The sequence below is a fragment of the Silene latifolia genome, chromosome 11, assembly GCF_048544455.1.
Source record: "Silene latifolia isolate original U9 population chromosome 11, ASM4854445v1, whole genome shotgun sequence".
Taxonomy (NCBI): Eukaryota; Viridiplantae; Streptophyta; class Magnoliopsida; order Caryophyllales; family Caryophyllaceae; genus Silene; species Silene latifolia.
In genome coordinates, this window is record NC_133536.1 from 86,847,090 (window position 1) to 86,870,235 (window position 23,146).

The following is a 23,146-nucleotide window of genomic DNA, read 5'->3' on the forward strand; positions in this document are numbered from 1 at the left end:
TTTGTTTAGATGGACTGTTCAACCCCCTCACATTCCAGAACCCCCATTTATGCATTACCCCCATCTGGAGGTAATACACTACCAATTGTCCCTATTCCTACTTTAGGGGTCAAGTTGTTCAGAGTTTCCAGGAGATTATGGGAGCCAAATTGCATAGCCTGATGTCCAGTCTCGACAATTTCTTGCCTACTCAGACGAATAATCTTGCGAGCAGGAGAATCAACCATATGGTACTTCCCATTTCTAGACCAGGAGACTTCAAAATTGTTGGGTTTTTCAAAGGCGGTACTTACAGGGATATCCTCTTGAGTATTGAGGGGAGGTGATACAACAGTGACAGTAACAGCAGGTTTCTGAGTCTGCTTTGGTCTCCATTGTTGTTTCCCCACCGGGTTAACAGTCTTCTGAGGGATATCCTTCTTACCATCCTTTTTGCCTTTCCTGCACTTAGCAGCTTCATGACCTACTCCTTGGCACTGAGTGCATAGAAGTGGTTTCCATTCAAACTCCACTTTCAAAGAAATGGTACTGCCATCCACATCACGGAATTTGACTGACTCAGGGATTGAGTGACCAAAAGGAACATCAATCATCACTCTGGCAAAACTAAGACGAGTTTTCCCTTGGGTAGCATCATCACATCGAACAAATTTGCCCATGATACCAGCAATTCTAGGTAAACACTTCCCCCAAAACTTAAGAGGAAGGTTAAAAATTTTTACCCATACTGGTACTTCTTTGATAGCTTCTTTCTCCAGGGCTACACCTTCATCCCAAGGGCGAACAATTAGCGGTTTATTGTCGAACAAAAAATGACCTTGTTGAAGGATCTGTTGCCGGGCTTGGTTAGTGCGAAACCGTACCAGGAAAACGCCATTAGCACAGAAGGAGATCTTATCGATGGGATAATTGGACCATAAGCGCTTGAGAAAACCTTCAACTACATCAACAAGCGGATTCGCACCAAGGATAAACCCATACACAGAATTTTTCCAATATTCTAACTCTTCTTTCACATCATCATTTGAAAACTGCAGCAAGTCAGAGGATTCCTCCGGAATGGTAGCCAAAGGTTGCTTCCCACGGCGTCTGGTTTGAGTAACCACTCTTCAGTAGGGGCCAAAGAATCCAGATCATACGGGGGTATTCCGACCAATTGATTAACATCCGCCGTCTTCTGAACCTGCTCACAGTCAGGACCACCAACTACGACAGTAGTCTAGGACGAAACAGACGAAGAAGCTTGATATCATTGTTATTGTTGGACGAAGCTGAAGACGGGGCCATGGCTCTGAGGCAGAAAAATGGCTCACATTACAACTCAATCCGACATGGTTCCAAGACTGAACGCAGACAACACAAAGGACGGGACAAAGATCAGACTCAACAAGACGGGGCGACCGTGTGTGGTCCCTCGGTGCTGACTCGATTTATGACGTGACGGTGTTTGGCCGAACCTTTGACACGAGTCCAACATGACGGCGTGACGCCGTTGGACGGGTCTCGTGGTTAGACGACTCATAAGTAAAGACCCATAAGTACGTTTGCTTTGACTCGATAGACACGAGGCGGAATTGGAATGGTGGACTGAAGTTTTCGAAAATAGAAATTTTCAAAAAGATTCATTTGTCGCTTTAATGGACGGCTTCCGAAGATAGAAATCTCCGCAAGTCGATCAGTTGAAATGGATCGTCTTAAGTTTATTTGCAAAAGACGGTTTGAGTTTGAGTCGGCTCAGAAAACAGTGCATTGTTTCCCAAGACGGTTTTTGAAATTCAAAATTGTATGTTTTGAAAATCGAGTTTGAAATGTTTGAAAAGGTCTCGGGGACGGTGCATGGTCCTCGAGATCCCGAAAGTGTCTCGAGAAAAGGGTGTGTGCTTTCCTCGGGTTTTGAAAGAGCCATTGTCGACGCGAAACGGGTTAAAATCCGTGTCTAGACGCGGCGATTATAACGGCGTAAAATGGTGATTTGAAATGGTTATACAAAACCGGGTTTAAAAATCGTCATTACGACGGCCTAGAAAGGCGTGTTGAAATGGTTATACAAAATCGAGTTTGAAAATCGTCATTACGACGGCCTAGAAAGGCGTGTTAAAATGGTTATACAAAACCGGGTTTGAAAATCGTCATTACGACGGCCTAGAAAGGCGTGTTAAAATGGTTATACAAAACCGAGTTTGAAAATCGTCATTATGACGGCCTAGAAAGGCGTGTTAAAATGGTTATACAAAACCGAGTTTGAAAATCGTCATTACGACGACCTAGAAAGGCGTGTTAAAATGGTTATACAAAACCGCGTTTGAAAATCGTCATTACAACGGCCTAGAAAGGCGTGTTGAAATGGTTATACAAAACCGGGTTTGAAAATCGTCATTACGACGGCTTAGAAAGGCGTGTTAAAATGGTTATACAAAACCGGGTTTGAAAATCGTTATTACGACGGCCTAGAAAGGCGTGTAACGGTCGGCGAAAGACCGAGTTTGAAATGGCCATTATAACGGCGCAAAAAGGTTTTTTTGAAAGTTTGAAAATGACACGGAAGGCCTTATGATCAAGTAGCACATAAGCACTCGCAATTCATTATATTATGCATTATGCTGACACGGGTTTTGGCTTAAAAGGGTGGGTTACACACCAAGCAATCAAAACCCGATTTGCGAGAGGGATACCAATCCAAACAAAATGTGTAAGGAGGGTGCCATAGCCTCGTGCTCGAAAGTGATGAAAGCTCTTTGACGAAACAGAAATGTGTAACGTCAATGGTATGCTTGACTCAATCGGGATTCGAAACGCGGGGATGAGAAAACTCACGCCGACGAGACGAGCCAATTGGTCGAAAAGGGTTAGGTTGTGGTCCAGGACAAGGAACCCGACCGTGACCGTAATATCAATTAATGCATTCCAACCAAGACCTCGTTCGAGTCTCACCATCTAGGGATCACAATGACGTAAGTGTCCTAGTTATCCCCAGCGCAGTCGCCAATCTGTGGACATGGGCCACGTCTCGGTCTGTGGATTTGGGCCACCTACCGGTCCGCGGTCATGGGCCACCTGCGAGCCCACTTCGATCTGTTGACCTGCAGTGGTCTTTTGAAAGCCACGCTCGGTGGCGTAAAAATTCTTTCGGCCGGATCGTTTTAGATCAGTCGATTTCGTCTCGGTTAGGGTCTCGAAACGATTAGAGATGTTCGGAGTCGCCACCAAGCATTTGTGGGATGCCTGGAACCCGTTCGAATTCCACTTTATACCTCGGTCAAATTGAAGCACAAAGCAGCGTTTGACATAGGTACTAAAGATAAGGAAATCGTCCCTCTTTAGCATCCTATCTCTAGAATGACTCTCGTACGCCCTGGATAAGGTCGTTCACTATCCAAAGTTTCTGAGTAAGAGGTGAAGGTACGTATTGGGAAGCCTTTTAATCAGACACCCAGTCCCGCCCGCGTTTGCGGCCTCTACTAATCGATCTTGGTTAGTTGAATGCAAAAGTTGATAAAACGGTTTAAATGCATGAATGCGCATCCAATAATTTAAACCTAACATGTGAGAGCTTTCTAAGTCGGTTGATTTAATCCAAGTATCAAGTATAAGATGTCGAGTTGGATTAATGATTGATTTGCATGCAAGACGGAAATTAAACATCCATTTACCGTATTAGGTTTAGGGTGCATAACATGATCCATTTGTCTTAGTAAGGCATTTTGCAAATATGGTTTTGGATAATCAAATAGTCATCTGATCCGTCCTATATCCGGGTTAACCGGAGTCGGGATCGTCCTAGACTAATGCTGGAAGGGAACATGCCCTGTACCAGACAGCTACATGAGGCGCGAGCCAGCCGGCGATACAAAGGGCCTCCCTCTGGTTTTGAGAGTGAGAAATGGAGAGCCTGTTTAGGCGCGGGTTAGCCCACGGTTTATGTGACGTGTTCTGACCTTTTAGAAAACGTTATAAAACGTGTTGGAAATGGGTATTTGAACCCGGTTTGACTTGAAGGGGTCATTTAGACCGCATTTGTTGATTTGAAGAACTTGACTCGAATAATCATCATTATTTTGATAATATTCGGTGTCGGGTTCAATTTGACAAACTTGACATGAATAGTTTTGAAAATAATTATGGACTAATTGTTTTAAGTCCATTTGAATGTCATTAGTCGATACTCATCATCGTACCCGGGTTAAAATCTGGCATGGTATGTAGAACCAAGGATGACTTTGTGTTGGTGACTAATATGTTTGTTTGAAAATGTAAAGAAATGAAATAAAAGGCTTTAAAATACCTTTTAAATGTCATTAACCAAATATTATCACCCAAACACGGATTTAACCTTCACGGTATGAGGAACCAAGGGTGAAAAATGCTTTATGGTTAAAACATGTGAAATAAAATAAAAATGGTTCGAAAATACTTGAAATGGTGAAAACCGATTACAAATATGAAAAATGGATCAAGGGAAATGACGAGAACAAACACAGTTGATCTCTGGTCTGAATACCCCATTTAGGCGCGGGTTAGTTGGCGACCTAAGGGGCTTCTGCCTCAGACCAAAAATCAGTTTTGGCTCGTTTATTCCATGTTTTGGTTCATGTTATGCATGTTTTAGCATTTTATAGTAATGAAACGAATGAAAATATAATAAAATAGGACTTTTACACCCTCATACTTACATGTTTGGTTATGGCGAGTGACCGACGTAAGTGTAATAACTCGTTTGATCGGAAAAAACTCGGTTTAAAACCGTTTTGATAAGTAAAAAGAGTGTTTTAAGTTTAGTGATGGTGTAGTGGTCGAAGTGGTCGGTCAAGTGATTTAATGCACGATGACGGTACCAAACAATGTCTAAGGCTCGTGTTTACGATCGGTAGGTCGTAAATACGCCTCGGGTTGTGACTTAAGAAGTCGAGTCGAGAATTTTAAGGGAGAAAAGAGGGGGGCGGACACTCGCGTAACTCTCAAATGGGTGGCATTTGAGGGGTATTTATAGGAGAATGAGTGGTTGTGTGAGTTATGAGCGACGTGGCCACTTGGGCTGCTCAAAGAGGCGCGAGCCACGTCGCGGGTCTTCGAGGTGTGTTGTCGCTTTCACAACAAACGCAATCATGATTTGTTCTATCCTAGGTTTTGTAGTCGCATGTTTGGTACTTGACCAACATGAATCCGGGAAAACTTAAGGTAGAAGGTTTGAAATGTTTTGTTTTTGGTGGTTGACTCGGTTTGACTCGTTGTTGGAGTCGGGATTTGAATTTTTGAGTCGGTTTTTGGTCCGGTGTCGGTTTTGACTCTAGTTAGTGTCATTGCGACCCCGTCGTCGTGCATTAAACACTCCAGGTATTTTTGAAATGTTTTGAGATGTTTTATTTTCGAAATCGTATTAATTTTTTCGACGTAAAGTTGTACACAAACTGTCGATCAAACGCCGCGATTCCAAAACATGTTGTAGTCCGATAATCATCGGGTGTTTGTTGGAGTCTCAGCAGATACTGGGTATCTACAGGAGGTTCCTGTGGTGGTATTGTGGGGTCGAGGGGGGACATAGGGACTACTCAGGGAACCATCATGGGTCAGTGGTGACTCCAGTGGTGGCCATAGGTGGTGAGGTTGAGTGAGAGGATGGTGTCGGGTTTTCGGTATTAGTAGTATCATGGTGGTGTTTAGGGCGTGAGAATTTGGGGTGTTGGTGGTGGTTTGGCTGCGCTGGTGGTTGTTGGTTATCGGGATGCGTTGGGTTTCAGGCTAGGGTGTGGCAGGATTGGTTGATGCTGACGGTGGCTAGGGGTGTCGCGGTAGGCGGGTATTGGTGAGGTGTTGATCACGGTTTTAAAACCGTGAATTTTGTATGTGTGGGGTTGTTTCACGTGTTTTGGGGGTTTGGTAAATGGGTTGACTTGTTTGTTTGTGACGGGTTTTGATTTGGGTGACTTGGGTTTTAATGGGTGATCGGGTTTTGACTTATTGAAATGGGTTTTTATAATTATATTATACGAGATTATAATTAACGTAATTAATTAATTAATTAATAATTAATGTAATTATTTGAATAAAGTATATAAGTAGTAATTACTATTATTTGTATTTGGTGACGGGTTTATTGAGGAACTTTAATTGTTGATTGGATTGCATAATTGGAGTGCGTAATTGGAGTATTCGCTTGCCAGGTAGGATAACTACTCAACTGGCTGTATTATTGTATTTCATGATACGTGCATTTTATATAGTCCTTTTTGGCCTTTTTATGCACGTATTTCTATGCTATTATCGTAGTTTTATGCTACGAAATGCCCCGAATAAGCTACTTTGGTTTGTTTTGTTCTATTTGGAGGAATGGACCAGAAAATAGTGAAATCGAGCCTTTTACCGTCCGTTTAGCATGCATTTGGAGGAAGAGTGAATTTGGAGCGGGAATGTAGCTGTCTTGAGATGTGCAAAGAAGTAAGATAGCTAGGCGAGCAAAGGAAGAACTTCAAATTGCTAGTGCCTACTTTGAAGAGCCATATCTCGCGTTCTACAACTGATTTTCAGGTGATTCCAATTGGAGATGAAAGCTTATCCTCTTAGCTTTCCAACCCCACCGGAATTGTCCTGTTTGCCCAAGTAACGAAGAAATGACAGCCGTTTGAAGTTCAGTCCATGAAGTAGGAATTGTGCGCTGGAAAGTACTCGATCAAGTACAATTATGTTCGATCGACTCCTTTTTCTACTCGATCGAGTAGTTGCATTTTAGGGTTTACTCGATCAAGTATTTATTTCACTCGATCGAGTGGTTTGAGCTTAATTTTGCTCGATCGAGTTGTTTCAAAACACTCGATCGAGTGGTTTCTTATTGGGCTCGGGCTTTTTAGCTTTATTTTGTTTCTAGGTCAAATAAAATCGTCTTTCCTATAAATAGGAAGACGACAGTACACCTTGGACATCACTTTTACAATACTTTTTTTCCCTATTACTGCTGCTACTTTGTTCTTCTCTATTTTCCGGATCTTATTCTGTAATTTCTCTCTTTTTCCCTTTTCTCTTTATTTAATGTTTACTATTTCTCTTTCTTTTGTTTTTATTCTTCCCTTTACCATGTCTAGCTAATTCTCTTTGCTAGGATTAGGGGATTCGATGAATGAATGTTAATTGCTAATTAGTTTATATATTTGTCGTTGTTTAAGTCTATGTTGTTAATCGCTGCTTTAATTGTATCTTGCTGATTGAATCGATGCAATTAGCCTTTTTAACCTTGGTAAGCCTTGACCTAGACCGGAAGGTTGGAAGGGGTGAGACCCGCAGTGAACGATAGAATGCTTTAGTCAGGGCGGAAGCTAAGATAATAGTATTTTAGGGCGAATTGAGACCGGAAGGAGATATTCATTGCCCCTTAGACCGACACATCGACTAATCTGTGACCTTAACTGCAATTAATTGACATTCATTGATGAACCGACATCCTAGTTTCCCTTCCCTCTGCTTAATTTCTCTTATCTCTATTTCTCTTGCCTTAATCTCGTTAGTTTAGTCAAAACAAGCAAACCCCCATCTTGTGACCGTAGACAGACCGAATAGACAAGGAGATAGTGACCGCCTCCCTGTGGAGATCGACCCTACTTATTGCTAGCTTCTGTTAGTGTAACTAGGTATTTTAATTTTGGTACCTGACGACGGTATCAAATTTTGGCGCCGTTGCCGGGGAGGCAACTATTTATTTGCTTGTTATTTTTGTCTGTCTTTAGCTTCAAGGGATTTATCCCTTGAGGCCGTTCTAACCTTTTTCTTTAGTGCTGTTTTGATAGGTCCTACAGGTCCTACCTAGACAGTTCTAGGTAAAAGATTGTCAAAGGGAAGGCTTGAGTACCTTTGACCCGTCACCTATGTTCCATTATATGGCGCAGCAAGTGATTTACTGTGGGAGATGTGGTGTTGCTGGGCACAATGCAACATTTTGCATGGCAGAGAACGACAAGGTCTACGCGTTCAAGCACCGTAGACGAGCTAGCCATTCCGCTGTAGTTGTGCCGCCATTTCTGCCCTATCAGCGAGGCTATCAAAAGCCTCCATTTATCTGGCCACCGCGACAACAAGCTCCTCCTCCTGATAGACAGAAAGAAGAGATTGTAGAGCTAAAATCTTTGATGAAGGCACTTGCATTCCGAGTGCAAGAAGATGATAGACGTAAAGAAGCTCAACTAATTGAGCTGGAGTCTCAAATAGCTGCTGAGTCGATTATTGGGCAACCAGAGAAGGTATACTTTACCTACACCAAGAGTGGTCTTTCCCATGAAGGACCCGAGTTGCCTAGCGCTATTAATGATTTGGATGACTCGAATTACGAAGATCTATCCGAAAATGAGGCGTGTTATGAAGATTTCTGCGATGCACTGCAAAGATCACTCGATCGAGCTAGTAATAGTGCTCGATCGAGTGGATTTCCAGAGAAAACGTTCGATCGAGCAGTTCAATGTGCTCGATCGAGTGAAAATCAGGAAGAAAGCCTTCGACCGAGTAATAATTCCACTCGATCGACTGATTTGGCCAGAGAGAGCAATCCAACGTCACTTGGGTTCGTTCTAGATGACGATTTTGACAATGACAATGGTTATGGTGAATCTCCCCTTTTCAAAGCCGAGTTGGATGCGCTTGAGGCTGCGATTTACGGGACGGAATCCACAGAGGAGGGTAATGAGAAGGCATCTGAGTCTGTGATTGCTCCTAGCGCGGAAGAGGTAATATCTTCCTTTGTCAATGATTCCATCATTGAGAGAAATCAAACCGAGGTAGTTAACGATAATTATATTATTGTTTGTATATTGCCTCACTTGACTTATGCTTCGTATTTCAATGTTGTACCCCCTCCCAGTTGGTCGATTAATTTAGCAGTTTTTCACCGTTCTTGTCATCTTAATTTTGTTAATCTGGAACGATACTCTAAATTATTGATAATTGCTCCCGAGCTCCTTTATTTTGTTGACAAATTTAGGAGCTGTCGTAGGAAATTTGTTAGGCTTAAACGGATGCACATTTCAATTTCCTATTTTATTTTTATATTATGGTGCTACTTATGCTCTTGTGTAGCACATGCGCAGATATATGATCTCATGCTAAGAGCTTTGAGTTGTTTTGATTGTGACTGATTGGGCAGCTGGATGAAAAAGAAGGTCGAGCTGGGACCTCTCTGAAACTAGTGCTACCCGAGAGGCAACCCGTAGATTTTTATTTTTAGTTGTTTTGTTAGAACATTTCATTTCATTTTAGTTGTAATAATTGGTTTTCATACCATAAACTATATCGGTTATACTTGGTTTGTCAGTTTTGTGGGCTGTTTTATTGCGTCTTTGCAGGTTTCTACTGAGGACGACTCGATCGAGTACATTTGTACTCGATCGAGAACTTTTTATGCTGATTTCACTCGATCGAGTATATATTCTATTCGATCGAGTACCTGCTAAAGATGATCCCTCGTTCGAGTACCTGCTAAAAGATGACCACTCGATCGACCATTATTCTTCCTTGATCGAGCAGTTTAAGACGCCCTTTGCTTGGATTAGCTTCCTGTGACGATGTTCTGGGCTATTTCGTGACCTCCCACGTTGCTGGCTGGTTTGGGGAGGTCCCTTATTCGCGTATCTTGTGAGTTTTCCGCATCTTCACTCTCCTCTTTTAGTTTGCATTTCCTTTCCATGTTTTGGTACAATGAGGGCATTGTACGGTTTGGTTTGGGGAGGTTATGCATCCATATCTGTGTTTGCATGTTGTTTTTATTGCATTTCTGTTATCACGTTTAATTTCTGTATGCATTGCATTGTTATTTCCATAAAATTAAAAAAAAAAATCTCATAAAAATTGAAAAATTAGAAAAAATTCAAAAAATTTCACGTCTACTTTTGCATATAGGTTGAGTCGGAACGGTTGATTTCAATGATGAAATTGCACTGTTATTTGTCTTTTTGCCTAAGCCCTGCATTGAAACTATTATCTTTTTAGCTTTGTCTTATTGCATATCTACGAGTTAATGTTAAAATTTAGCCTGAACGAATAGACTTGACCTAAAATTTGATACCTACTTATAATTTCTAAGGATTTAGAGCCGTATAAACTGGTGTCATTTGTGACCAGTTTCATATAGGATTGTGAGTAGTTACTCCTTGCATATCATGTATCATTAATTTGCACGTATATATATGAAATTCAATTGCTTTTTGCCTGCATACATTCGGGTTAGTGGTTGGTGTCACATGCAGGAGGTGCTTACAATTTCCTTTTCTTTCATTTTTACCCATTTAACTCCACATTAGCCAAATTTGCCTGTTGACCCTTAATTACATCTAAATTTAGCCTATCTTGTCAAGCTAGTTAGTGTATGTTTTGCGGTATATTGTTTATTGTGCCAAGTTTGGCTTGTATCTGAGGATTTGGAGTTGATAATTTATAAAGAGAAGGAGGATGAAAAGAAAAAGAAAAAAAAAGAAAAAAAACGTGAAAAAGAAAGAAAAAGAAAAGAATTGAAAAAAGACGAAAAATGATGAAAGAAAGAAACCGAAAAAAAATAGAAAAAAGAGAAAGGAAAAAAAAGATGTTGTTTTATGAGACGGTTTCGCTCCTATGCTTTATTTATATTTATTGAGGAGTATTTTCAGTTCGGTTTGGTGAGTTTTGTGCCAAATGAAGGGCATATGCGCTTAATTTATAATTGAGTTGGAAATGGATGTTGTTATATGGTTTTGGTTAGGTACTAGGTTGGCCGCCTATACCTCCACATTCCCATAAATGTTTTGCCTTTTCTTACCCATTGCCTCACTTTGCCATATTTTTGTAAGCCCTCGGCTGTGACAAGACCTTGTTTGGTTGGAATGTGTGTACGGTAGCTAGAATTGTCTATCATATTAGCTGCATGCATGTCTATGTGGGTTGTAGTTTAGGTGAGCGACTATATTTCTTTCTCTCTTACATATATATGTTCACCCTTTGCTTCATGAGAGAAGAGTGACCCGTGAGAGTCCATTATTAAAGGTCTTGCAAGGTCGACGGTTCAGCTATTTTATAAACATCCTATAACTCGTTTGCATTTGACTGCTTTGCTATAAGTGTTAGTCTGCTTGCATTAAATTGGTTTAAGTGGGCATTTGTAGCTAGCTCTGAGTTATCTTTTCCGTTCCATTAGTTTGCATTTAGTTTACTCGAGGACGAGTAAAGGTTTAGTTTGGGGAGATTTGGTACGTGCATTTTATATAGTCCTTTTTGGCCTTTTTATGCACGTATTTCTATGCTATTATCGTAGTTTTATGCTACGAAATGCCCCGAATATGCTACTTTGGTTTGTTTTGTTCTATTTGCAGGAATGGACCAGAAAATAGTGAAATCGAGCCTTTTACCGTCCGTTTAGCATGCATTTGGAGGAAGAGTGAATTTGGAGAGGGAATGTAGCTGTCTTGAGATGCGCAAAGAAGTAAGATAGCTAGGCGAGCAAAGGAAGAACTTCAAATTGCTAGGGCCTACTTTGAAGAGACATATCTCGAGTTTTACAACTGATTTTCAGGTGATTCTAATTGGAAATGAAAGCTTGTCCTCTTAGCTTTCCAACGCCACAGGAATCGTCCTGTTTGCCCAAGTAACGAAGAAATGGCAGCCGTTTGAAGTTCAGTGCGCGAAGCAGGAATTGTGCGCTGGAAAGTACTCGATCAAGTACAATTATGTTCGATAGACTCCTTTTTATACTCGATCGAGTAGTTGTATTTTAGGGTTTACTCGATCGAGTATTTATTTCACTCGATCGAGTGGTTTGAGCTTAATTTTGCTCGATCGAGTGGTTTCAAATCACTCGATCGAGTGGTTTCTTATTGGGCTCGGGCTTTTTAGCTTTATTTTGTTTCTAGGTCAAATAAAATCGTCTTTCCTATAAATAGGAAGACGACAGTACACCTTGGACATCACTTTTACAATACTTTTTTTCCCTGTTACTGCTGCTACTTTGTTCTTCTCTATTTTCCGGATCTTATTCTGTAATTTCTCTCTTTTCCCTTTTCTCTTTATTTAATGTTTGCTATTTCTCTTTCTTTTGTTTTTATTCTTCCCTTTACCATGTCTAGATAATTCTCTTTGCTAGGATTAGGGAATTCGATGAATGAATGTTAATTGCTAATTAGTTTATAGATTTGTCGTTGTTTAAGTCTATGTTGTTAATCGCTGCTTTAATTGTATCTTGCTGATTGAATCGATGCAATTAGCCTTTTTAACCTTGGTAAGCCTTCACCTAGACCGGAAGGTTGGAACGGGTGAGACCCGCAGTGAACGATAGAATGCTTTAGTGAGGGCGGAAGCTAAGCTAATAGTATTTTAGGGCGAATTGAGACTGGAAGTAGATATTCATTGCCCCTTAGACCGACACATCGACTAATCTGTGACCTTAACTGCAATTAATTGACATTCATTGATGAACCGACATCCTAGTTTCCCTTCCCTCTGCTTAATTTCTCTTATCTCTATTTCTCTTGCCTTAATCTCGTTAGTTTAGTCAAAACAATCAAACCCCCATCTTGTGACCGTAGACAGACCGAATAGACAAGGAGATAGTGACCGCCTCCCTGTGGAGATCGACCCTACTTACTGCTAGCTTCTGTTAGTGTAACTAGGTATTTTTTTTGGTACCTGACGACGGTATCATTTCACATGAAGTATTTGTGGCTGGAAGTATATTTGTTAGTGTTCCGGCTGGGTTATCATTGTGGTTGATTATTGTGGATTATATCCGGCTGATTATTATTATTTATTATTGCATTCATATAAGCATGACATTTACATTGATTATCAGATTTATTCTGGCAGACATTACTTATAGTAAAGTATAGTGATTATCAGATTTATTCTGGCAGACGATTATAATCGTGAATTCTCGAGGCAGGCCCCAAGTTGGTTCTGCAGACCGTCTGGTGGATATTTATCAACTGTGTGTTGAGGAAGACATTACTTTATAGTAATGTAGTGTGTTTTCTCACCTTCGGGTTGAGGCTGCCCCGACCAAGGATTGGGGCGATGAATCGCGTTGCGAGTGATGAACTCGGCTGAATGGTTCTATTAAGTCATATCATGCATATTCATATTGTTATTGTCATCTACTATTATTAGTTATTCCTACTCAACCTCGTGGTTGACAGTGTATTCATGAACACCTGTGATGAACCATAATGGGGAGCAGATTTGACAGGTACTAAAGATTTGCTGATTTGGGAGCATTGGGACGTGAGCTTGACTTGGACCATAGTTGCTGTCTAGATCACTTAGATTAGTAATCACTTTATTTATTCCGCTGCGAGTTGTATGAAGTTTTATATTATGTCTAGATTGAATAAGTTGTAATAATATGTAATCACTAAGTTTTAATTAAAGTACTTTGGTATTGTTGTATTTGTTATTCACTACCTCGGGAAACCGAGATGGTAACAGTCTTATTTAGTTGGAAATGTCTAGCTAAAGGCTCGTGATTAAATGGGGGTGTTATAAAGTGGTATCAGAGCAATACCATCCTCAGGCCTAACCAATGAACATAGTTATGAACATAGGACGTGTCTAATAAAATAAACCCGGATAGAAACTGTTAGGAGCCCACTTAAGCCTTGGGATGAGTTAGGGGCCCCCTCACACCATACTTCCGGCCCTTCCAGTTTCGAACCGGTTACCTTGAGAGATGTTATAGTGTAGGAAAATTTAAAATGAATGTTGTTATTTTGTCTTAGGAGTTTTTGGTTGCCTTGTTTGAATATTGTTTTCATTAATGACCGCGGTTACGGGGACGTAACCTTGCTTTTCAGAAGGGGGGATGTGATATGAGTCTAAGAAGTGCTATAATCATGTGGATATGATCAAAGTATGTTGGTGTGTATGTGGGAGGTGTAGTTATCATTGACATGTGAAGTATTACGAAATTTGCGTGAAATTGTGAAGAATCTGATTTGGTTGAATTCTTGAAATTTTACCCTTGATTGCTTTGACTGCCATTTACTGCCTGTTTAATAACTATGCACGCATATTTTATGTATGATAGCCTTGCGAGTTAGATTTCATTTGCTGCTGGTTTTATGCACAAATAATATACAGTTTAGGAGTAATAAATATTTTAGTAGACAGTGGTCAGAATAATCCTGTACAGTTATGTTTTCGTCCCATGTTTTCGTAAAAATTTCCATTTAAAACTTACTTATTGTTTTGGCATGATTCCAACTCCACTGTTTAATAGACTCATATATATTTTCAATTTGATAAGCTATGTTACAAGATAAATTTTTGAAATTTTATAGTGATTTTTACAAGTTGACCTACGTTTCTGACAAGTTGCTGTAAAATTTCTGTTTCGACCAAATAATTTGTAAAATGCATTATAAATTGACCTTATGATTTTTTTTGACTTCATTCTTTCTCTCATGATTTACTAACTCTCTGTATTTTCAAAAAGTATAAGTTCTCAAGAAGTAATTCTGTTATTATTTATTAATGATTTTTGGAAGTTGTAACATGTTTTCCTTATCCTTGAAAATGTAAGTTGTGCTAAAATTTCTAAGGAACTGTTTCTTATCTCTTTCACCTTGATATTTTGATGATGTAAATTATGTGAAGTAGAATAACATGTCTAGTGATAAGCAGAATGTGCTGCCCTAAGCCTGTATATATAATTACATTAATTGAATCCATGTTTAAGTTAAGACTTTGCTAGTAAGAAATAAATGCGCAAGTAATAATAACAAAAAAAAAGAGTTATTAATTCGAAAATTGTTCTTATTTATTTATTCATCAATTGATGTTGGGTTAAAGATAATAGTTGTCTTATGTGTATTACGTATTCTTGAGAGGTTACCATAAATGGTTTGTTTATTCCTGTTGTTCATATATCGAACTTCAAGGACGAAGTTTATTTTTAGGGGGAAGGAATGTGATACTACAAATGTTTTGAATTATTGGGGAGACATCTTTTGATAAGTACGATATGGTTCGATAATAATTAAGTAAATTGATATTGTTGCAATGATCATAAGTTGGAATGTGGTTCAGTTGTGTGGATGTTTATAAATGTTGTTGTGATAGTTGTGGGCGAACTTCGGGACGAAGTTCATTTTAAGGGGGGAAGAATGTAATACCCGTAATTTGATGGAACTTATATTTATGTTTCGAGCGTTTTTAATAATTAATTATGACGTTTATAATTAATAATTATGGATAAGACGGAATTGTTGGGGTTGGTGTCCTTAACAGCTAGTGCAAGGACTTATAAACCTCTAAAAGGATCAAAGGGCATACTTTGGTATTATTATCAGTTGATCCACGTTTATCAATAACGGTTGGCTTGCTAGATAAGTTTGACGTTATTGTCATACAGATGGCGGTGATCAACTGGTCCCTAAAAGTCACACCTATAGGATACGTTCGAGAGATGTGACGGTATGAAAATACTGTCATGTAGATGCCAAAATTGACTAACCAGTTAGTCCGAGTTATTTGACTCGTAATTAGTCAAATATGTGATGTTGAGATATTATATTTAATACGGATTAAATATCATGGGCTAAGGCGAATTAACCAGTTAATTCGTAAAATTAAATATAAGCGATTTATATTTAATTGTATATTGAATATAATTATACAATACTGTTTTGTCGGACACGTATTAATAATTCAGCTAACCCGTATTATTAGCTGATGCCTTAATTTCCGATAACCGATAATGATTTATAATCGACCGTGTCATATACATTTAGGATTTCGGATCGTACCATGAGTTAAAAATAAGAGAAAGTGGAAAGCCCACTCTCCCTATGAGAAACTCACGGCCGAACCATACAAAGAGGGAGTCTCTCCTGTTTGTAACCTAATCATTCATTTGCTAAAATTATTAGGGTTTCGAGAACAGTGCCTCTTGAAATTCGGATCTCTCATCCAGTGAAAAACTCACATCAGTTCTCCCAATATTGCAAGGCAATCGGAGAACACTGTTCTAGCACAAGGGCATATCTCGGACAAGTCTTGGGTGCAACGATTAGGAGGAAATCTGCTTTGATTTCTGTTCTTTACGCCGCAATTTAAAGGACCCGAGGTTGTTACTTGCTTCTTATCGTTTCTCTACTGTTTTTATGTTTTATGACTATATTCACATGTAAATTTTACGTTATAGTCCTACAATTAAAGGGGTAGTATACGGATATTAACCCACAAGTGGTATCAGAGCGAGGCCACGTAAATTTTTCTATGTGTTTTTCATAAAACGATCTTGAAACGACTTTGCTTTTGTCTCGAAAACCGTGCCTAGTATACACGGCAGAAATTTTTTGAAACCGTGTCATGTATTACACGGTAATTTCATCTTTTTCGATTTGTTTTTTATGCATATTGTTGTTTTATGCAGAGATTATAACAATATGTCATGTTTTGTCAATTGTCAAATTTGTTTTAATGCATTTTTGATCGAATTTGCAATTGTTTTTGTCTCGAAATATGTTTTCACGAGGGTTTTGAATTTTCCAGAGACTTTTGCACTCGATCGACCAAGTTTTTAATCGATCGAGTGGCTTTTTCAGTATAATTTTGCTCGATCGAGTCCCCGCTTTGTACTCGATCGACCTGTTCAAAAACCTTTTGCTCGATCGAGTCCCCTGTTGTACTCGATCGACCCCTTTCAAAACCCCTCCGCTCGATCGAGTTGTCCTCGTACTCGATCGAGTAGATTTGTGATATAAGTTCTCGATCGACCTCCAGTTTAGTCGATCGAGTACTCCCTGATTAGCATACCCCTCGATCGACTTGCAGTTGATCGATCGAGCCCTTTAGTTCCTCGATCGAGCACTTGTGTCCCTGGATCGAGGGATTTAAATCTTTAATGACTTTGAAAATTTGTTTCTTTTGATTTAAATTTTCTTTTGGCTTCAATATGTACTTTATACGGATATAGTACACTCGCTTAATAGTGAATCGGTTCACTCACGTACCATATAGTTGTTTTAAAGCGTCTTTAAAATGACAGACTGTAATGGATTAAAATTAAATGATAGAAGCGGTTTTATCACGTGAATTTTATTCATTAAAAGGTGGTTTGGATAATTTTAACATAATTACGGAATTATGTCACGAATGAATTTGTTTTTAGTTGATGCATTTTTATTTATCGTTAATTTATGAATGCCGTGAATGCCTTTTATTACGTATTTAATTTTACAAACGGTTGTAACTTAGTGTGGCCTTAGTAGAACGTGTTACCGTAATGATGGAACACGGTCTTGGTTGTATTTTGAGATCTTGTATCTCCGTTTTGGTTTTTCCACTTGTAATTACAGTTTTAATTAGAATGTAAATAGGTTTATATTTTGTAATTTTAATTGTAATTTTTTGAGAAGACCAAAGATGGAGACCAGATGCTCACTCCCGCTACTTGGATCAAGATGGAACATCAAGACAAGCTTTTCGGGTCCAACGGTGGATTCCAAAGTTGTATTATGTTCTTATACTAGGATAGGCCACACTAGGAATTTTTTTTTATTTTACGTTTTTGCATTCCTTATTTATTTTTCGCAACGATAATATGCATCATATTCCGCCTAAAAACCAAACCACCTATTTATTGCATGAAAACTGACACATATAGAGGTCACGAGTTAGTTTTCATTGACATTCTCATGTCACACGTTAAAAGCCATCATCTAAATTAATTCGTTCACGACAGACGCTAGTTATTCGTTCACTTAAAATGAATTAAAACTTAGTTGATGGGATCTTCCTCGTATAAACTAAAATTGAGAACAGTCTTTATAGGTCAAACTCCAATGAGTCCCTTCTTCGTCGGTAGGCATACTATGACCCCTTCTACGTCGGGTAAGTTGGAACTGATTGACCTATTTTATCTCAACACTATGGTCACTCGTACGATCATGTGATTATGGTGGACTATAGATAGGATTTACGGAAATCTATCGACCAAGAGTTCTTCCGGAAGAATTAGCTAAACAGTTGGCTTATCAATTTACGTAAATTGAGTCTTGGGATCACTTGTATCATTCTTGAGGGAGATCAATTATGCAAGTGCGAGAGTCTACATGTTTAAAATGAATTTTAAAATAGACTTAAATCACCTCGATGAGTTGCTTATTTCGTTTTGTTTTTCTTTCTTTTTCGGTGTAGATCACGTTTTTAAACTCGCTAAACAACAAATGGCTGGTTCAAGTGATAACCCAATGCCAAGTGCCACATTGGACCGTGAGTCCTGGCTTAGGATCTTCATGAATCGGATGAATCGGTCTACTCGATCGAAGAATGATGGATCCAACTTCGCGGATCGGGAGGCGGCATTACGGAATGCGCCACCGCGACGACGGGAAGCTCAAATTTTTGTTAGAGCCCCTCCCGGCAAACCCAGGTCCCACGGCTAGAGCTACCGAAATCGCCAAGTTTAACGATTTCTGTATGGAAGCGGGTGCGATTAAAAACGTACTCATTTTTGCAATGGAATCCAATTTGCAGAAGCGCTTCATAGCCCATGGTGCAAACAAGATTTTCACCACGCTCACTAAGGAATTCTCGAAAGCACCGAGAATCGTGACCTATGAGCATACCACTCGCTTCTTTGATGCGAGACTCCAGAAGGGCCAACCGGTTAGCCCACACATTCTCAGCATGATTGAGAATGTCGAGAAACTGGAGACCTTTAATTGTAACATCAGCGAGAATATTGTTATCGACCGTATTCTTCACTCACTCCACGATGGTTATTCGCAATTCAGAGCGAATTACTATATGAATGATTTGAAGAAAACTCCGCATGAACTGCACTCCCTCCTCGTACAGACCGAGAAGGACATGAAGTTCAGTGGGAGTTCGAAACAGGATGTTCTCGTTGTGTCAAACAAAGGGAAAGGTAAGGGCAAAGCTCCGGCAAACCTAACAGTAGGTAAGGCGAAGTTCAAGAAGTCGGGTTCAGGTAAGAGTGGTCCTGGTGAGTCGAGCAACTCATCAGGCATGACAAAGAGCAAGAGTGAAAACATGGAATGCCATCATTGCCACAAGACTGGGCATTGGAGACGCACATGTCCTGTTTATCATGAGGACTTAAAGGCAGGTCGTGTTAAACCTGTTGGTATGTCTTCTCTCTCTTCTACTTTTATTCATATGATTGAGATTAACCACGCAAGTTACGGAACTTGGGTACTTGATACTGGTTGTGGTTCTCATCTGTGTAATCATGTGCGGGGCTCGAAACATCGAACCCCTCGTAAAGGGTGAGGTGGACTGCGTGTTGGGAATGGAGCAAGAGTAGTTTTGCCATCTCCAAGGGGACATATGTGATCCACTTCCAAGCAGATTTGAGTTGTCATTATATGACTGCTATTATGTACCTAGTCTTTCCAAAAACATTATTTCAGTTTCTGCGCTTGATAAACTTGGTTTTTCATTTGTAATAGAAAATAATACTTGCATTTTCTCATTACACAATATGATTCTGACAAGGCAGTCTCCATGAACGGAATTTATGTTTTAGATTAGACCACGGAAATATTACACGTAATGAATAAAAAGTTAAAGGTTGGTGACAAAGATCAAACGTATCTATGGCACTGCCGTATGGGACACATTAATGAGAAACGCGTAAAACAGCTCATCAAACATGGAGCTATCTCGGCCTTTGATTTTCAATCATTTGGCACGTGTGAATCATGTCTCATCGGTAAAATGACTCGTATTTCCTTCAAAGGTGTTGGAATGCGCGCTGCTGACCTATTAGGACTCATACACACGGATGTATGTGGACCTATGTCAATCACCGCACGAGAAGGCTATAGGTATTTCATCACTTTCACGGACGATTTGAGTAGATATGGCTATGTCTACTTAATGAAACACAAAAGTGAATCCTTTGAGAAATTCAAGGAATACCAAAATAGGGTACAGAACCTATTGGGTAGAAAGATTAAAACACTACGTTCAGATCGTGGTGGCGAGTATCTTTCTCACGAGTTTGATCAACACCTAAAGGACCGTGGGATTGCCTTACGATTAACTCCACCTGGAACACCTCATTTGAATGGTGTGTCCGAACGGAGAAATCGAACACTACTTGATATGGTTCGATCCATGATGAGTCACACGATATTACCTGATTCATTATGGGGTTATGCTCTTATGTCGCCCGCTCTAATACTCAACCGAAGTCCGTCTAAAGTCTGTTGACAAGACTCCATATGAACTATGGAAGGGAACGGTCCCTAACTTGTCCTTTATACGGGTTTGGGGCTGCGAGGCTTATGTCAAGTGGAGACACGAGGATAAGCTCGGCCCGCGATCGGTCAAGACATACTTTATAGGTTATCCTAAAGGAACACTTGGTCATTACTTCTATTCGCCAACCGAACAACGCGTTTTTGTTGCGGCTAGTGCGACATTCTTAGAGAAGGAATTTCTCGAGAATGCAAAGAGTGATAGAACCTTCGACCTGTCGGAGATTCTAGAACCAAATACCGAGCAACTATTGGAGGAACCTATTCCTTCAATCCCGGCTGCGGTTAACATTCCTGAGGAACCTAGGAGGTCGGGGAGAGTCTCTATTCCTCCGGACAGATACATCGGTATGGTCGAGGAACATGACATAGATGACGTTCTACTCTTAACGAGTAGTGAACCCGCAACCTATAAAGGTGCCATGACAAGTTCTGACTCAAAGCTATGGCTTGAGGCCATGCAATCCGAGATGGACTCCATGTATGAGAACAACGTCTGGGATCTTGTTGACTTACCTGCTAAGGTTCGTCCCCTTCAATGCAAATGGCTTTACAAGATAAAGCATTCTGTGGAAGGTCAGCAAGATATCTACAAAGCACGACTAGTTGCAAAAGGTTTCACCCAAGTGCCAGGTTTGCACTACGATGAGATTTTTGCACCCGTAGTCATCTTTGCGTTCCATTCGGATTATCTTAGCGATCGCCGCTTTTCATGACTATGAAATTTGGCAAATGGATGTGAAAACCGCCTTCTTAAACGGCTTTTTGGAGGAAGAGTTGTACATGGTACAACCCGAAGGTTTCATCGATCCTAAACACCCTAAGAAAGTGTGCAAGCTTAAGCGTTCCATTTATGGACTTAAGCAAGCATCAAGGAGTTGGAATCATCGCTTCGACCAAGTGATAAAAGACAATGGATTTACTCGATCGGTCGAGGAACCATGTCTATATATCAAGTCGAGTGGGAGCAAGATTGTCTTCCTAATATTGTATGTTGACGACATACTCCTGATTGGGAATGACATACCTCTCTTAACTTCGGTGAAAGTATGGTTGAAAAACCATTTCCAGATGAAAGATCTGGGAGAGGCACAAAGAATTCTAGGCATCCGTATCTATCGAGATAGATCACGACGGATGTTATCTCTCGATCAGAGTCTTACATAGACAAAGTCCTAGAGAGATTCAAAGCATGACTAACTCCAAGAAGGGGTTCCTTCCTATGGCTCCAGGGGTGCATTTGAGCAAGTCTCAGGCACCAGAGACACCGGAAGAGAAAGAGCGCATGACACGGATTCCTTATGCCTCGGCTATAGGATCAATCATGTATGCCATGATATGCACACGTCCGGACGTGGCATATGCATTGAGTATGACAAGTCGATTCCAACAAAGAACCAGGTGAACCATATTGGTTGGCTGTCAAGAACATTCTTAAGTACCTCCGGAGGACTAAAGATTGGGCATTGACTTATGGAGGCTCTCAAAAGCTATGCGCAACCGGTTACGCAGATGCTAGCTTCCAAACGGATCGAGACGACTCGAAATCTCAGTCTGGATTCGTTTTTACTCTTAATGGCGCCTGCGATCAGTGGAAGAGTTCGAAACAAACTGTTACAGCAGATTCTACGACTGAGTCCGAGTACTATGCCGCGTCTGAAGCAACAAAGGAAGCGATATGGATGCGTCAATTCTTACATGGGCTCTCTGTAGTGCCTAGTTCGAATGACCCGATCACCATCTATTGCGACAATAGTGGTGCCATCTTCCAAGCTAAGGAGCCAAAGTCTAGCAACAAGTCTAGACATGTACAACGGAAAGCTCATCTAATCCGAGATTACGTGGAGCAAAAGGAAGTAGTGATAGAAAAGATTGCTACTGATGATAACATAGCAGATCCTCTCACTAAAGCATTACGACAAGATAAGCATGAAGGGCACGTTAATTCCATGGGAATCAAACGTGTTCCTGAGTTGTAGTACTTTTTATGGATTAGATTCATTCACGTTTGTACTCTATATGACATCATCATTTTGATATTTTATATATATATTTTGTTTTTCATGTGGAATTGTACGACGATTTTGAACACCACAAAGTGAACTGAACAAACATCATATCTTGTTAGTCCTTAATTGCCCACATGAGCTGATAACTCTGGCAATTATTTTGTGACGTTGGTTGATGGTGGGTTCAACGAGCCATAAGTCAACCGGTTGACTGACCAATCACAGAGGCGAGTTATACGGATATCTCGTAGGACACCATTGTGACATCGACGTGGAGTCCTAAATGTTTTATAACATTCGTTGCCCGGTCGTGGATAGGACTTCCATGGTGATCCTAAGAGTCGATTCTTTGACTATGTTGTCTCTTGAGACTACGGCAGATTTTGGGTGACTTTGGTTTCTTTCTCACGGTCATCCGTAACAGGGGGCCAAGTAGATTTTTTCGGGTCATTTCATCTTTGTGCTTAGATCGGAAGGAGTCGAGTTGAAGGAAATATTCAGCCTTTATCGGGTACTCGATATTTCTCAGGGCCACTCGAGGAGTCAGAATCGAAATGCATGGCCATGCTCGGATACGGATTCGTTTTATCGGTTAAGTTACTCTCTAGTCGGGGAAACCACTCTAGATACGGATCGATTGTAAAATACGACCTTTGTGGATCCAGATCTGCAAATTGTTTTACATTGAGTGGGAGAAATTTTAAATGAATATGAGAATCGGTTATCGCACATACACTTGTTCGGACAAGTGGGAGTTTGTTGGAGCTTGTGTCCTCCAGTTAGTGCGGATAACGTCATTGCACATACACTTGTACGGACAAGTGGGAGCTTGTTGGGGTTGGTGTCCTTAACGTGACTAGTGCAAGGACTTATAAACCTCTAAAAGGATCAAAGGGCATACTTTGGTATTATTATCAG

The 23,146-nt window shown here is 40.2% G+C and overlaps 1 protein-coding gene across 1 annotated transcript in view; it reads right to left on the reverse strand.

Annotated features, from left to right (window-relative positions):
* Positions 1–23,146, reverse strand: part of LOC141613630 (uncharacterized) — a 38,664-nt gene that overhangs the window by 1,646 nt on the left and 13,872 nt on the right. The window contains exon 4 of the mRNA XM_074432373.1: positions 78–1,107. Coding sequence (XP_074288474.1) covers positions 78–1,107 — 1,030 coding nt within the window. The remainder of the gene's footprint in view (positions 1–77; positions 1,108–23,146) is intronic.